The sequence below is a fragment of the mitochondrial genome of Oratosquilla oratoria, assembly GCF_046742065.1.
Source record: "Oratosquilla oratoria mitochondrion, complete genome".
Classification (NCBI taxonomy): domain Eukaryota; kingdom Metazoa; phylum Arthropoda; class Malacostraca; order Stomatopoda; family Squillidae; genus Oratosquilla; species Oratosquilla oratoria.
In genome coordinates, this window is record NC_014342.1 from 1 (window position 1) to 15,783 (window position 15,783).

At 29.2% G+C, this 15,783-nt stretch overlaps 13 protein-coding genes across 13 annotated transcripts, besides 25 other annotated features; 9 read left to right on the top strand and 4 right to left on the bottom strand. All coding sequences in view use genetic code 5, as the record gives it.

Annotated features, from left to right (window-relative positions):
• On the top strand, window positions 1-1,534 carry COX1 (cytochrome c oxidase subunit I; the record flags this gene model as incomplete). Its single annotated transcript has 1 exon — window positions 1-1,534. A coding segment is annotated over one exon (1,534 nt), but the record flags the coding sequence as incomplete, so codon positions are not given.
• Window positions 1,535-1,601, top strand: a tRNA (tRNA-Leu).
• A 3-nt stretch (window positions 1,602-1,604) lies between these two features.
• On the top strand, window positions 1,605-2,292 carry COX2 (cytochrome c oxidase subunit II). Its single transcript has one exon. A coding segment is annotated over exon 1 (688 nt).
• Window positions 2,293-2,360, top strand: a tRNA (tRNA-Lys).
• Window positions 2,360-2,428, top strand: a tRNA (tRNA-Asp).
• ATP8 (ATP synthase F0 subunit 8) lies at window positions 2,429-2,587 on the top strand. Its single transcript has one exon. The coding sequence runs from the start codon at window positions 2,429-2,431 to the stop codon at window positions 2,585-2,587; it is 159 nt and encodes a 52-aa protein (YP_003795350.1).
• Window positions 2,581-3,258, top strand: ATP6 (ATP synthase F0 subunit 6). Its single transcript has one exon. It carries the CDS (start codon window positions 2,581-2,583, stop codon window positions 3,256-3,258), a length of 678 nt encoding a protein of 225 aa, YP_003795351.1.
• COX3 (cytochrome c oxidase subunit III) lies at window positions 3,258-4,045 on the top strand. The gene has a single exon. A coding segment is annotated over exon 1 (788 nt).
• Window positions 4,046-4,111, top strand: a tRNA (tRNA-Gly).
• On the top strand, window positions 4,112-4,465 carry ND3 (NADH dehydrogenase subunit 3). Its single transcript has one exon. The coding sequence runs from the start codon at window positions 4,112-4,114 to the stop codon at window positions 4,463-4,465; it is 354 nt and encodes a 117-aa protein (YP_003795353.1).
• Window positions 4,466-4,530, top strand: a tRNA (tRNA-Ala).
• Window positions 4,531-4,595, top strand: a tRNA (tRNA-Arg).
• Window positions 4,596-4,599: 4 nt separating this feature from the next.
• Window positions 4,600-4,668, top strand: a tRNA (tRNA-Asn).
• Window positions 4,669-4,736, top strand: a tRNA (tRNA-Ser).
• Window positions 4,737-4,803, top strand: a tRNA (tRNA-Glu).
• Window positions 4,804-4,904: 101 nt separating this feature from the next.
• Window positions 4,905-4,972, bottom strand: a tRNA (tRNA-Phe).
• On the bottom strand, window positions 4,973-6,685 carry ND5 (NADH dehydrogenase subunit 5). Its single transcript has one exon. It carries the CDS (start codon window positions 6,683-6,685, stop codon window positions 4,973-4,975), a length of 1,713 nt encoding a protein of 570 aa, YP_003795354.1.
• Window positions 6,686-6,703: 18 nt separating this feature from the next.
• Window positions 6,704-6,770, bottom strand: a tRNA (tRNA-His).
• On the bottom strand, window positions 6,771-8,110 carry ND4 (NADH dehydrogenase subunit 4). The gene has a single exon. A coding segment is annotated over exon 1 (1,340 nt).
• Window positions 8,104-8,403, bottom strand: ND4L (NADH dehydrogenase subunit 4L). The gene has a single exon. The coding sequence runs from the start codon at window positions 8,401-8,403 to the stop codon at window positions 8,104-8,106; it is 300 nt and encodes a 99-aa protein (YP_003795356.1).
• Window positions 8,404-8,405: 2 nt separating this feature from the next.
• Window positions 8,406-8,472, top strand: a tRNA (tRNA-Thr).
• Window positions 8,473-8,538, bottom strand: a tRNA (tRNA-Pro).
• Window positions 8,539-8,548: 10 nt separating this feature from the next.
• Window positions 8,549-9,068, top strand: ND6 (NADH dehydrogenase subunit 6). The gene has a single exon. A coding segment is annotated over exon 1 (520 nt).
• On the top strand, window positions 9,069-10,203 carry CYTB (cytochrome b). Its single transcript has one exon. A coding segment is annotated over exon 1 (1,135 nt).
• Window positions 10,204-10,273, top strand: a tRNA (tRNA-Ser).
• A 16-nt stretch (window positions 10,274-10,289) lies between these two features.
• ND1 (NADH dehydrogenase subunit 1) lies at window positions 10,290-11,228 on the bottom strand. The gene has a single exon. The coding sequence runs from the start codon at window positions 11,226-11,228 to the stop codon at window positions 10,290-10,292; it is 939 nt and encodes a 312-aa protein (YP_003795359.1).
• Window positions 11,229-11,293, bottom strand: a tRNA (tRNA-Leu).
• Window positions 11,294-12,645, bottom strand: an rRNA (l-rRNA).
• Window positions 12,646-12,716, bottom strand: a tRNA (tRNA-Val).
• Window positions 12,717-13,543, bottom strand: an rRNA (s-rRNA).
• Window positions 13,544-14,359: a D loop (putative control region).
• Window positions 14,360-14,428, top strand: a tRNA (tRNA-Ile).
• Window positions 14,426-14,494, bottom strand: a tRNA (tRNA-Gln).
• Window positions 14,495-14,511: 17 nt separating this feature from the next.
• Window positions 14,512-14,580, top strand: a tRNA (tRNA-Met).
• ND2 (NADH dehydrogenase subunit 2) lies at window positions 14,581-15,580 on the top strand. Its single transcript has one exon. A coding segment is annotated over exon 1 (1,000 nt).
• Window positions 15,581-15,649, top strand: a tRNA (tRNA-Trp).
• Window positions 15,650-15,713, bottom strand: a tRNA (tRNA-Cys).
• Window positions 15,714-15,715: 2 nt separating this feature from the next.
• Window positions 15,716-15,783, bottom strand: a tRNA (tRNA-Tyr).

Here is a 15,783-nt window from a genome sequence, read left to right on the forward strand (position 1 = left end):
ACGCGACGATGATTATTTTCTACAAATCATAAAGATATTGGTACTTTATATTTTATCTTAGGAGCTTGATCAGGAATAGTAGGAACAGCTCTTAGTTTAATTATTCGAGCAGAGTTAGGACAACCAGGTAGATTAATTGGAGATGATCAAATCTATAATGTTATCGTTACAGCTCATGCTTTTATTATAATTTTCTTTATAGTAATACCTATTATAATTGGAGGATTCGGTAATTGATTAGTTCCACTTATATTAGGAGCTCCTGATATAGCATTCCCCCGAATAAATAACATAAGTTTTTGGTTATTACCACCAGCACTCACTCTTCTTCTTTCAAGAGGGTTAGTGGAAAGAGGGGTTGGAACAGGTTGAACTGTCTATCCTCCTTTATCTGCAGGGATTGCCCACGCAGGTGCTTCTGTAGATATGGGTATTTTTTCTCTACATTTAGCAGGAGCTTCATCAATCTTAGGAGCCGTAAATTTTATTACGACAGTTATTAATATACGTTCCAATGGAATAACTATAGACCGTATGCCTTTATTTGTATGAGCTGTTTTTATTACAGCAATTTTATTACTACTTTCTCTCCCTGTTCTAGCAGGAGCTATTACTATATTATTAACAGACCGTAACTTAAATACTTCATTCTTCGATCCTGCAGGAGGAGGAGACCCAGTTTTATATCAACATTTATTTTGATTTTTTGGGCACCCTGAGGTTTACATTTTAATTCTCCCAGGATTCGGATTAATTTCACATATTGTTAGACAAGAAGCAGGAAAAAAAGAAACTTTCGGAACTTTAGGAATGATTTATGCTATATTAGCTATTGGTGTTTTAGGTTTCGTAGTATGAGCACACCATATATTTACAGTAGGAATAGACGTTGATACTCGAGCTTATTTTACATCAGCTACTATAATTATTGCTGTTCCAACAGGAATCAAAATTTTTAGTTGATTAGGAACTCTCCACGGAGCACGGTTAACTTATTCACCTTCTTTAGTATGAGCATTAGGTTTCATTTTTTTATTTACAGTAGGAGGTCTTACAGGAGTGGTATTAGCTAACTCTTCCATTGACATTATTCTCCACGATACTTATTATGTAGTAGCACATTTCCACTATGTTTTATCAATAGGAGCAGTTTTTGCTATTTTCGCTGGATTAGCACACTGATTTCCTTTATTTACAGGAGTAACATTAAACCCTGCTTGATTAAAAATACACTTTTTAGTGATATTTGTAGGAGTTAATATTACATTCTTCCCCCAACATTTCTTAGGTTTAAGTGGAATACCTCGACGTTATTCTGATTATCCAGACGCTTACACAGCTTGAAATGTTCTTTCTTCTATTGGTTCTACTATTTCACTTGTAGGAGTATTAGGGTTCGTAGTAATTATCTGAGAAGCTTTTACAGCTGCCCGTCCAGTGGTTTTTTATATATTCTTACCTACTTCTATTGAATGACAACATGATCTTCCTCCTGCAGATCATAGTTATATAGAAATTCCAATAATTACTAACTTCTAAAATGGCAGAGAAGTGCAATGGATTTAAGCTCCATATATGAAGAGATAATTCTTCTTTTAGAAATAATGGCAACATGAGGTTATCTAGGCTTTCTAGACGGAGCATCTCCTTTAATAGAACAATTAATTTTTTTTCACGACCACGCTATAATTGTATTAACACTTATTGTGACTATAGTAGGTTACATAATAGGATCACTATTAACAAATAAATTTGTAAACCGTTTCTTACTTGAAGGACAAACAATCGAAATTATTTGAACAATACTACCTGCTGTTATTTTATTATTTATTGCTTTTCCTTCGCTACGACTTTTATATTTATTAGACGAAGTAAATGAACCTGGTATTACACTAAAAACTATTGGACACCAATGGTATTGAAGTTATGAATATTCAGATTTTCAACAAATTGAATTTGACTCTTATATAATCCCTTCTAACGAGCTAGCAGACAATGGATTTCGACTACTAGATGTAGACAACCGAGCTGTTTTACCTATAAACACACAAATTCGAGTTCTTATCACTGCAGCAGATGTTATTCACTCTTGAACGGTCCCTTCCCTAGGAGTTAAAGCGGACGCCATCCCAGGACGACTTAATCAAGTTAGTTTCATAAGAAACCGACCTGGTTTATTTTATGGACAATGTTCAGAAATTTGTGGTGCAAATCATAGTTTTATACCTATTGTAGTAGAGTCTGTCTCGGTAGATGCTTTTCTTAATTGAGTAAACTCTATAAAAGAAGAATCATTAAGTGACTGAAAGTAAGTGTAAATCTTTTAAATTTATTATAATAGTTACGCCTATTCTCAATGAAAAAACTAGTTAATAATTATAACATAAGCTTGTCAAGCTTAAATAACTAAATATATTAGTATTTTTTGATCCCTCAAATATCCCCCTTATTATGACTTAACCTTTATATTTTCTTTTTTTCTATTTTTTTATTGTTTATTGTAATAAGTTACTTTACATTTACTCCTCTTATAAAAGAACAAGAAACTGCAAAATATGAAAAACAACAAATAAGTTGAAAATGATAAGTAATTTATTTTCAGTTTTTGATCCCTCAACATCTTTGATAAATATACAACTTAACTGACTCTCTACTTTTATTGGTCTTTTTATAATTCCAGTAGCCTATTGAATATTACCAAACCGACTATACTTTATATGAAACTCTTTATTAAAAACTTTACACTCAGAATTTAAAGTATTACTAGGGCCAAATTCATCGGTAGGGAGAACACTACTTTTTGTTACCTTATTTTCTATCATCGTCTTCAACAATTTTATAGGTCTTATACCTTATGTTTTTACCAGAACAAGGCACTTAGCTATAACACTATCATTATCTTTACCTCTTTGAATAGGATTTATATTATATGGTTGAATTAACCACACTAAACATATATTTGCTCATCTAGTTCCTCAAGGAACCCCTGCTTTCCTAATACCTTTTATAGTTTTAATTGAAACCTTAAGAAACATCATGCGACCAGGTACACTAGCTGTACGATTAGCAGCCAACATAATCGCAGGTCATTTATTACTAACATTATTAGCCTCAACAGGACCTAGTCTAAGAACGACTATTTTATCATTATTATTATTCTCGCAAATTTTATTACTAATACTAGAATCAGCCGTTGCTGTAATTCAATCATATGTTTTCGCAGTATTAAGTACTCTTTATGCAGGAGAAGTTAACTAATGTCAGATCACGGACACCACCCTTACCATCTTGTAGACATAAGACCATGACCTTTAACAGGATCTATTAGAGCTATAATATTAACAACCGGCTTAGTAAAATGATTTCACAAATTTGAATTTGACCTATTTTTAATAGGAATTATTGCAGTACTTTTAACTATAATTCAATGATGACGAGATATTACACGAGAAGGTACATATCAAGGATTACATACAGCAACAGTTACTCTAGGATTACGCTGAGGAATAATTTTGTTCATTACTTCTGAGGTATTATTCTTTTTTTCTTTTTTCTGAGCTTTTTTTCACAGAAGACTTGCACCTAGTGTAGAAATTGGGATTAGTTGACCTCCAGCAGGAATCATAACTTTTAATCCTTTCCAAATTCCATTACTAAACACAGCTATTCTACTTTCATCTGGAGCAACAGTGACATGAGCACACCATGCTATTATAGAAGGTAACCATACACAAGCCCTACAAGGATTAGGAGTTACAATTTTATTAGGGTTTTATTTCACTGCTTTACAAGCACTAGAATATTTTGAAGCCAGATTTACAATTGCCGACTCGGTTTATGGTTCAACTTTCTTTGTTGCAACAGGATTTCACGGACTACATGTCATTATTGGTTCTTCTTTCTTAGCAGTCTGTTTTTACCGTCTTTATATATGTCACTTCTCTAGACACCATCATTTTGGTTTCGAGGCCGCAGCCTGATATTGACATTTCGTAGATGTAGTTTGACTATTTTTATATATTTCAATCTACTGATGAGGAGGCTAATCTTTTTAATATAACAAGTATATTTGGCTTCCAACCAGAAAGTCTAGAAATATCTAGAAAAGATAGTGATTATTTCAAGAATGGTTATTACACTTACTTTAATTATTTCCACTGTTGTAATATTAATTTCTTTCGTACTAAGAAAAAAAACTATTACAGACCGAGAAAAAAATACTCCTTTCGAGTGTGGATTTGACCCTAAAGGGTCTGCCCGGCTCCCTTTTTCTCTACGGTTTTTCTTAATTGCGGTAATTTTCTTAATTTTTGATGTAGAGATTACATTACTTCTTCCTTTGGCAGCTATTTTAAAAATGGTAAATATACTAAGATGATTTTTTACTGGCTTTTTCTTTATTCTGATTTTACTTTTAGGATTATATCATGAATGAAATCAAGGAGCCTTAGACTGGGCAGATTAAAGGATAGTAGTCAAATATGATATCTGATTTGCATTTAGAAGGTGTTACAAAGATAACCTATCTTAAGGTAAAAAGCGAAATATTGCACTCAGTTTCGACCTGATCTTTGGTGTTAGAACACCTTTACCTGGTATTTAACCAAAACCAAAATAGAGGTATATTATTGTTAATAATAGAAATGAAAATTTTTTTTTCTGGTTAAGGAAATAAACTGGAGTGAGAAAAAGCTACTAACTTTTAACTTAAGCGGTTAAATTCCGTTTTTATTTCTGCTTTTGTAGTGTAAAAAAACACATTACATTTTCAATGTAAAGATAAGAATTTATTCTTTTAAAGTACATTCTAAAATTAGTACACAAAATAGGGAGTTTATATAATATTTATTTCAGTTTATGTATATATATTATAAATAAAATATTGTTTAAAATAAGTAACTTTATATTCACAGATTAAAATAATCTCTTTAACATCTTCAGTGTTACGATCTAATATATGATCTATATGAATTTATAAAATAATTATTAATAATACAACTCAGAATAAAAAAGTAATTAAATAAAGTTTAATACTATTGTCTTGTATTTTCTCCAACAAATTTGATCTTTTTATCAAAGAAGAATGTAAATTATAACCACCTTTGTTTTCAAATCACCCTTGGTCCCCTATTTTATAAACATCAAACCCTTTTAACAAAAAACTAGGTATAATATTTTGAGTAGATAAAAAAGGAAGGAACCATATACTACCTCTAAAAACAACTCTTTTATAAAAACTAAAAGAATTCAAAATAAACATAAATGAACCTAAGTTAAGAGCATAGCCAACTCAAGCTCCTAATCCTCTAACAATTAAAACAAGTCTTTTGTAAAAACCACTTAAACAAATTATATAAGGATAAGGAACAATTAATCAACTTAGAATAGAGCCTGCACAAATTGCTCCCCTGGCTAATAACAACATAGGATTTGTTAACAAACCTCTCTCGTCATTAACAGTATGTAGACTTCCTATATTAAAACCCCCTGTTACAGAATAATAAACTAAACGAGCTGTATAACAAACAGTTAACCCTGTCGCAAAAACATATATAAGGAAAGAAACATAATTAATAGTACCCATAAACGCTATTTCTAAAATTAAATCTTTAGAATAAAACCCTGCTATAAAAGGAAGACCACATAAAGCCAAATTAGCTAAATTTATATAAAAAGTAGTTAAAGGTATAAATTTACTCAAACCCCCTATTATACGAATATCTTGATAATCTTTCGCACTATGAATTACAACTCCCGCGCATATAAACAATAAAGCTTTAAATAAAGCATGAGATAAAAGATGAAAGAAGGCCAAATCTGGTAAACCAAACCCTAAAATACTTATTATTACCCCCAATTGACTGAGAGTAGATAGAGCAATAATTTTTTTTAAATCATATTCAAAATTAGCGCCCAACCCTGCTATAAACATTGTAGCTCCCCCTAATAAAAGTAAAATTTGAGAAAAAGGACCTCCATGTATAGCAGGTTCAAATCGAACTAACAAATAAACCCCCGCTGTAACTAGAGTAGAAGAATGAACTAAAGCAGAAACAGGAGTTGGGGCTGCCATAGCAGCAGGTAACCAAGCAGAAAAAGGGATTTGAGCTCTTTTAGTTATAGCAGCTAATATAACTAAAAAACATAAAATACCTAAAGAACTATTAGAACAAATTATTTCTAAATAAAACACAAAATTTCAACCTCCATATAAAGACATAAAAGAAATGGCTAATAAAATAGCAACATCTCCAATACGATTAGAAAGAGCAGTCAATATACCAGCCGCCCCAGATTTTTCATTTTGGTAATAAATAACTAAACAATAAGAAACTAAACCTAACCCATCCCAACCTAAAAGAATACTAATTAAATTAGGACTAATAATTAAGGCTACCATAGAAACAACAAATATTAAAACTAAATAAATAAAACGATTTATATTAGGATCTCCTTCCATATAACCCCCACTATAATAAAGAACTATAGAGGAGATCAATATAACAAACCCCAAAAATATAAGAGATATTCAATCTAAAATTAAAGTTATTACAATTGAGTTTCTATTTGTTCTGATGATTTCTCATTCAATAAAATAACCGACCCCATTATACAAACAAAATAAAGAAAAGGTTAATATTGTCGTAGAACCTAATAATAAAAAAATTATCCTAGACAAGAATATTTTCAAACTTCATAACACGATTTAAAATAATTATAAATTATATCTTTGGATCCACAGACCAACGTTTTTAATAAACTATTTAAATTAAAAAACAATTAACATTATACTACCTACTATAAACATTAAGTTTAAAGGTAGCCAGTGTAATATTAAAATTAAATATTCTCGAACTTTACCACTACAACAAGAGAAAACACCATTATAAAATTTACCGTGTTGTCTAATAGAAAACAAATATAAAGTATAAGTAGCCCTGAAAAAAGAAAGAAGACCAATACCAACAATATTAATGAAACTTCAGTTCATAATACTAATAATTAACTGAACCTCACCTAATAAATTTAAAGTAGGAGGGGCAGCCATATTTCCTGCACATAATAAAAATCATCACATTGCTATTGTAGGTATAATATTTAATAATCCTTTACTAATTAATAAACTCCGACTAGATAAACGCTCATAAACCATATTAATCATAAAAAACAAACCAGAAGAACATAAACCATGTCCTACTATAACAACTACAGCTCCATTTACTCCTCATCAGTTGAAAATAGTAGCCCCACACAAGACCATTCCCATATGTGCTACAGAAGAATAAGCAATAAGAGCTTTAATATCAATTTGACGTAAACACATTAAACTAACTAAAACACCTCCTACTAAACTAATTCTTACTCAAACCCAACAAAGTTTACTATTAACATTTCTAAATAGAGGTACAATACGCAACAAACCATAACCCCCTAATTTTAGTAAAACCCCAGCCAAAATTATAGAACCTGCTACAGGTGCCTCTACATGTGCTTTAGGTAGCCATAAATGAAATATAAATATAGGAAGTTTAACAATAAAAGCAAAAACACTCGCTAAATATCAAATTTTATAAATAAAAGAACTGTTTATAGCTTCATAAACTAACCCTATCGTTAAAGAACCCCCACAATTGTACAGAACTATCAAAGACACTAATAAAGGAAGAGAAGCTGTTAAAGTGTAAAACAATATATAAATACCTGCTCCAATACGCTCGGGCTGATAACCTCAACCCAAAATTAAAATTAAAGTAGGAATTAAAGAAGCCTCAAACCTAATATAAAATAACAACAAATCAGTCGAAGCAAAAGTTATAACCAAAAAGAAATTTAAAAAACAGCATGTTATAACAAAAACTTTATTGAAATTGTTTTTATCTAAAATAGCCTGACTACTTATCAAAACTAGTAATATAATTCAGAATCTTAAAAGGATTAAAACATAACTTAACCAATCAGAACCAAACCCATACCTTAATAAACTCATATAAAAATCATGTTTACAACACAGCAAAAATAATATAAAAAGAACAATTATGCCTAATTGAACCCCAAACCAACTCCCACAACCTAGTGTTAAAAAAAGAGAACCTAAAACGAAGTTTAACATCGCAAACTAGTAAAACTTGAAAAACGGTCATTTCCATGAGTACGAATAATAGACACTAAGATTGATAAAGCTAAAGCTCCTTCACAAGCAGCAAAAGTCAGAAAAACAAGCGTAAAATAACTTTCTTGGCCTATATAAGAAAAAATAACAGTTAAAAATCAAAAAATACCTAATATTATGTATTCCAAACTAAGCAAAGAACTTAATAAATGCTTGCGTTTAGAAACAAAACCTCATATACCTCTTAAAATTATAATCATTCTCCCAAATAAATAGAAATTAAGTCTTAACATTTGTTTTAATAGTTTAACATAGAACTTTGGTCTTGTAAACCAAGAGTGAATTTTTTTATTCTTAAAGCATCAAGAGAAGGAGAAACCTCCTATCATTAATTCCCAAAACTAATATTTTAAATAAACTATCTCTTGTTTTCTTGATATTTCTTATATTTTATTATTATATTTGACCTCAATAATATTTAGATTAATTTTTATTAACCTATCACATCCTCTAGCAATAGGAATAATACTTTTATTACAAACATTAGTAATTTGTGCTATTACAGCTTTAATAAATTTTTATGTTTGATTTTCTTATATTCTATTTTTAATTTTCTTAGGGGGTATACTAGTATTATTTATTTATATTACATCATTAGCATCTAATGAAATGTTCCAATTTTCGTTTAAAATAACTATATTCTTCGCAGCAACAACAATAATATCTTTTTTATTATTAATTATAGACCCATTATTATTGGATTTCAAGATAGCTTCAGCAGATATATCTTCTTTAATAGGAAACTCTTACACAAGTCAAATAGTATTAATTAGAAATATTTATTCTACTAATACTATAATAACTACTTTGTTTATAATTTTATATTTATTATTAACACTAATTGTAGTAGTAAAAATCACATACACTTTTTTAGGTCCTTTACGAATATTAACTACTTATGACAATACCTATTCGCAAATCCCACCCTCTTTTTAAAATTATAAACGGAGCTTTGGTAGATATACCGGCTCCCTCCAATATTTCTATTTGATGAAATTTTGGATCTTTATTGGGTTTATGTTTAGTAGTACAACTAGCCACGGGGTTATTCTTAGCAATACACTATACAGCCCATATCGACTTAGCTTTTTCCAGTGTAGCCCACATTTGCCGAGATGTTAACTATGGATGACTTCTCCGAACAATTCACGCAAACGGAGCCTCTTTCTTTTTTATTTGTTTATATCTTCATGTAGGACGAGGTCTTTATTATGGATCTTATTTATTTATACACACATGAAGAGTAGGGGTAATTATTCTATTTCTAGTGATAGGAACGGCATTTATAGGTTACGTTTTACCTTGAGGACAAATGTCTTTTTGAGGAGCTACTGTTATTACCAATCTTTTATCTGCGGTCCCTTATGTTGGTACTGACCTTGTACAATGAGTTTGAGGAGGCTTCGCGGTTGACAACGCCACATTAACACGTTTTTTTACCTTTCATTTTTTATTTCCTTTTGTAGTAGCAGCTGCTACAATAGTACATATTTTATTTTTACACCAAACAGGATCTAGTAATCCCTTAGGTCTGGTAAGAAACATTGATAAAGTTCCTTTTCACCCTTATTTTACCTTTAAAGATATTGTAGGATTTGTGGTTATATTAATAGCATTAATTCTACTTAGTTTACTTGACCCTTATATATTAGGAGACCCAGAAAATTTTATTCCTGCAAACCCTATAAGAACACCTTTACATATTCAACCAGAATGATATTTTTTATTTGCATACGCTATTTTACGTTCTATTCCTAATAAATTAGGAGGAGTTATTGCCTTAGTAGCATCAATCGCAATTCTTTTTATCATACCCTTCACGCAAAAAGCAAACTTTCGAGGACTTACTTTTTATCCTGTAAACCAAATTATATTTTGAAGTATAGTGGTAATCGTTATTTTATTGACATGAATTGGCGCTCGTCCTGTAGAGGAACCTTATGTACTAACAGGACAAATCTTAACTGTTTTATATTTTTTATATTATTTAATAAGGCCTATTATATTCATGATCTGGGACGAAATTCTTAGATAATTATTTGGCCGAGTAATAGGCAGATATTTTGAAAGTATCCTACAGAGGTTTAAATCCCCTAATAATTTTGCATTAAAAATAGAATTATAATAATATAATCGTAAAAACCATTTTAAGTCCTATAAAAAATATAAGATAGTTTAAAGAAACAGGAAGAAACCTTTTTCAAGAAAGGTATATTAACTTATCATAACGAAAACGAGGTAATGTTCCCCGCACCCAAATAAAACTGAAAACAATAAAAACCAATTTTAGACAAAAAGTTAACCTTCTTGGACTTCTTCCTATAAATAAGATTACAAACAAAGCTCTTATAAACAAGATACTACTATATTCTGCCAAAAAAATAAGAGCAAATCCCCCTCCTCTATACTCGACATTAAAACCGGAAACCAGTTCAGATTCCCCTTCAGCAAAATCAAAAGGAGTGCGGTTTGTTTCGGCCAAACAAGAAACAAATCATACCCCCGCTAAAGGAAGACTTAAAAATATTAATCAACAATTTTCTTGATAATTCGAAAATAAGCTTAAATTAAAACCCCCGATTAGAAAAATGAAAGACAATAAAATCAAAGCAAGTCTTACCTCATAAGAAATGGTTTGAGATACAGCACGAATACTTCCTAATAAGGCATATTTAGAATTCGAAGACCAACCAGCCCCTATTAAAGTATAAACACCAAGTCTTGTACAACACAAAAAAAAGAGAGAGCCTAAACCAAAATTTATCAGACCTGTTTCATAAGGAATGACTAACCAAACAACTAGAGAAATAAACAAACTAAAAATAGGAGAGAGATAATAAGGCAAAAAATTACTTATTATAGGTAAAGCCTGTTCTTTAGTAAACAATTTCACAGCATCAGCAAATGGCTGAAGAATTCCAATAAACCCTAATTTATTAGGTCCTTTACGAATTTGAATATAACCTAATACTTTACGCTCCAATAAAGTAAAAAAAGCAACACTAACTAAAACACAAATTATTAACACAATATAATTAATCATTATTAAAGCAGACACTATTAAGTAAGAAACAACTCTTATTTTTAGATCCTAAGTCTAATGCACTTTTCTGCCAACTTAACCAGTTAATAATAATCAACACACAACAAAATATTTGACTTACCAAATCCTTTCGTACTAAAATAAGTTATTTTTACATGGAAGATAGAAACCAACCTGGCTCACGCCGGTCTGAACTCAAATCATGTAAGGATTTAAAGATCGAACAGATCTACCTTTAAAACTGCTGCACCTTAAGGTAACCTTAATTCAACATCGAGGTCGCAAACTTTTTTTTCGATAAGAACTCTCAAAAAAAATTACGCTGTTATCCCTAAAGTAACTTGTTCTTATGATCATTAATAATGGATCAATTTATTTCCAACTAAAATTGTTATACAAAACAAAAGCAGTTATTCTTTTATTATACTTTTACCGCCCCAGTAAAATAATACTAATTCTAAAATAAGTTAATAACAAAACAATTTATAAAAAAGAATAGTATCATAAAGCTTTATAGGGTCTTATCGTCCCTCCATTTTATTTAAGCTTTTTTACTTAAATATTAAATTTTATGTATTGTATTGAGACAGTTTCCATCTTGTCCGACCATTCATACAAGCCTCTAATTAGGAGACTAATTATTATGCTACCTTCGCACGGTCAAAATACCGCGGCTCTTTAATTTAATCATCAGTGAGCAGGCCAGACCATATAAAACAAACATATGGACATGTTTTCGATAAACAGGCAGAAGGAATAGTTGCCGAGTTCCTTAATACAAATTAACATTTGATAAATAGTAAAACATAATCTTGTTTAATAAATATCGAAACATTTTATATACTAATAATTTAATTATAACTAAAACAAAATAATTATATTATAATTTCCGATAAAACAACTAAAACAATCTTAAATATTAAATCACCAGATATAATCTATAACGATTTTTTAACATGGCTGATTTTAAGCCTAGTTTAATAAAAAAGAATAATTTTGTTTATAGTTTGTTTATTATTAAACAAGAAGCTTTTCCCTCCTGTTTTTAAATTTTAGTTAAATTATAAACTAAAAACTGAATTCAATTCATTTCTCGGAAAACCAGATACATATTAGTGCGTATAAAATTTCATTTCTAGTAAATAATTAATAATAATTATACCACATTAACTATCATTATAAACTAGCTCACTAAATTTCGGGAATACTTAGATTAACAAAAATAATATTTAAATTCCCTGAAACACAAGGTACTAAAACTAAAAAATACTTTTTAGAAATTAATTTTTCAAATATTTCAACTTTCCTTCACAGTACTTTTTATTTATCATCAAAAAAAAATTCCTTTATTAAATACTATTAATAACAAAAAGAAAATTATTTTTATTAAAATTATAAAACATTACAATCAAAAAATAATAAGTTTAAATTTTCAAAATAAATCGATTTGCACGATATCTTTTCAACGTAAGTGAAATGCTTAACTAATCAAGCTCTATTTTGTATTCTAGGGGCCCTTTCCAGTACCCCTACTATGTTACGACTTATCTCACCTTGTAGTGAGAGCGACGGGCGATGTGTACATATCCCAGAGCTAATATCATTATAACTTATTAAAACTACAATTACTATTAAATCCACCTTTAATTATTTATTTAAAAACAAAATCCGTTTTTATTTCAATAAATTGTAGCTCATTCAGCCGTATTTATAAGCTACACCTTGATCTGATATACTATATTTTAATATATTTAGATAATTATTTATCTTTTAATATTATCTAATAACGACGGTATATAAACTGGCTACAAAAATACGTAAGATTTTTCGCGGATTATCGATTACCGAACAAGCTCCTCTAACTAGACTGAGATACCGCCAAACTCTTTGGGTTTCGAGACAATAACTATATACTACCCAGGTTTAAAACGTTTCATTAGAGTATAGCAGGGTATCTAATCCTGGTTTATATCTCAAATTTTTAGACTTCTTATATATTTTTTAGATAAAAATAATATTTTAGTTATTTATTTCACCTATACCTAATATCTTATTATTATTTTAATAATATTCATAATAATCTTTTTTAACCGAATTTTATTTACTTAACCTCACAGTATAACCGCGGCGGCTGGCACAAATTTAGCCAGATTTAAGAAGAATTCCTAGTTCTAGCTTACACTAATAAACTAATATTACATGCTGAGAGTTAAAATATTATAAACAAATTTACTTTTGAACCTTTATCTTTTAGAAAAAATAAGTTGTCGTATTCATATTTACATGCATTTAAATCAAATAGAAAACAAATAGCCAGAGTCAAACTTTCATGAAAACTTAATTAAACCCAAAATAAACAATTAAAAATAATAATAACAAATACTAATTTAAGAAAAAAAGATATATTATTAAAGTTAATAAACAAAATAAAAAGAAAAATATACTCCCATAAAGGTTTGTCTAACCCCTCCGAAAATTAGACTTTGATTGGGAATGTAAAATTAAAACAAGCTTATAAAGATATATTATTCTAATGCACTATAAAGAGTAAATAGTTTCTATTAATTTACTTGCTGATAATCTTAATGAGAAACGATTTTTTCTTAATTATCGAACAATTATAAAAAATAATTTATTTTATAATCATATTGTTATATAAATTTTATATATCTATAAATGTATAATGAATTATAATTAAATAACTATAGTATTTTTGCTCATATTTATCTTTATTTACTCTCTCAAGTATAAAGATAAATAAAACAGCAAAAATACTATAGTTATTTATAAACAACATATATATATTATATATCATTATTTTTAATATAATTAAATTTTATAACAATAGTTTTTTATAAAATTAATTATATTTTATAATATCTTAATAATAATAAAAAAAGAAAGAAAACAAACAATAAAAAATTCCACAAAAAATAAGTTACTGTTATTTTCTTTTTTTAATACAAAATACAAAAATATTTCATTATTATGGTTGTTCAAATTTTGTTTTCATATATGAAAATAAAAAAAAATCCCTCCCGACCCACTTTTTCTGAAATGAAAAAGGGGGAAAATTTTTTCAAGTTTTAATGTAAAACACTTATTTATAATTAAATACGAAGCAAATTGTTAAAAATTTCCTATTAAATGAAGTGCCTGAAAAAGGATTATCTTGATAGGATAAATTATGTAAATTTATAGTTTTACCTTTATTATACTCAATGGAATTAGAACCATTACCTCTAGAATCAAAATCTAGTGTGCCTCTACACCAGAGTATAAATCGTTTTTTTAGCTTAAAAAGATAAGCTAATTAAGCTAGTGGGCTCATACCCCGTTTATGAGGGTATAAACCCCTCTCTTTTTAATTCTTTTAATTCCTTCTCATCTTCTCTTCTTTTCTACTCTAACTTTCGGAATAATAATAGCAATTTCTTCTTCTTCTTGATTTACAGTCTGGATAGGACTAGAACTCAACTTATTGTCTTTTATTCCGTTAATTTCTTCAGAAACTAACCAATTTTCCTCAGAAGCCAGATTAAAATATTTTCTTACTCAGGCCCTAGCGTCCGCTATAATTCTGTTAGCTTCCTCGACAATAACAACAGGTGTAATATTTTCTCAATACTTACTATCCACAGCATTATTAATCAAAATAGGAGCCGCCCCTTTTCATATATGATTTCCTATGGTAGCAGAAGGACTAGGATGATTACAATTTATTATTTTGTCCACAATTCAAAAAATTGCACCGATAACTCTTTTATCTTATACAATAGAGGAAGCTCATTGATTAATTTTGATGACAGCAGCAACTTCAGCAATGGTAGGTGCTTTAGGGGGAATTAACCAACTTATACTACGAAAACTAATAGCATATTCTTCAATTGGCCACACCGCTTGAATGTTAGCTACTCTTTTAATCAGGGAATCTTTATGATTTATTTATTTTATTATTTACTGCATTGTCTCCGCTACCATCGCAATATTTTTTTATTATAAACAGGCTTACCATATAACACACTTAATCTCTAATTCTTCACAAAACACACAACAAAATGTCATTATATTCATATCTTTACTTTCTTTAGGAGGACTACCTCCTTTCACTGGATTTATTCCAAAATGAATTACTCTTCAAGAATTAATAAGGAGAAGATATATTTTCCTTACTTTCTTTTTAATTTTAGGTACTTTAATTAATTTATATTATTATCTACGACTTACACTAGCCGCTTTTATAATAAACTCTCCTATATTAAAGTGACAATTTCTACAAACAAACGAAACAAGAAAAATAAACATGATGATGATAACGCTAAATATTTTAGGACTTTTAATATCTCCTGTGATTTTCTTGATTAACTAAGAGCTTAAGTTAAAAAAACTAGAAGACTTCAAACCTTCCAATAAGAGTACAAATCTCTTAGATCTTAAAGCCCTAACAATGTATGCATCTTCAGAATTGCAGTCTGATGTTTTAATTAAAACTATAGAACTCATGATAAGAGAGGAAACAACCTCGTTAATAAATTTACAATCTACCGCCTCAAACCTCAGCCATCTTATC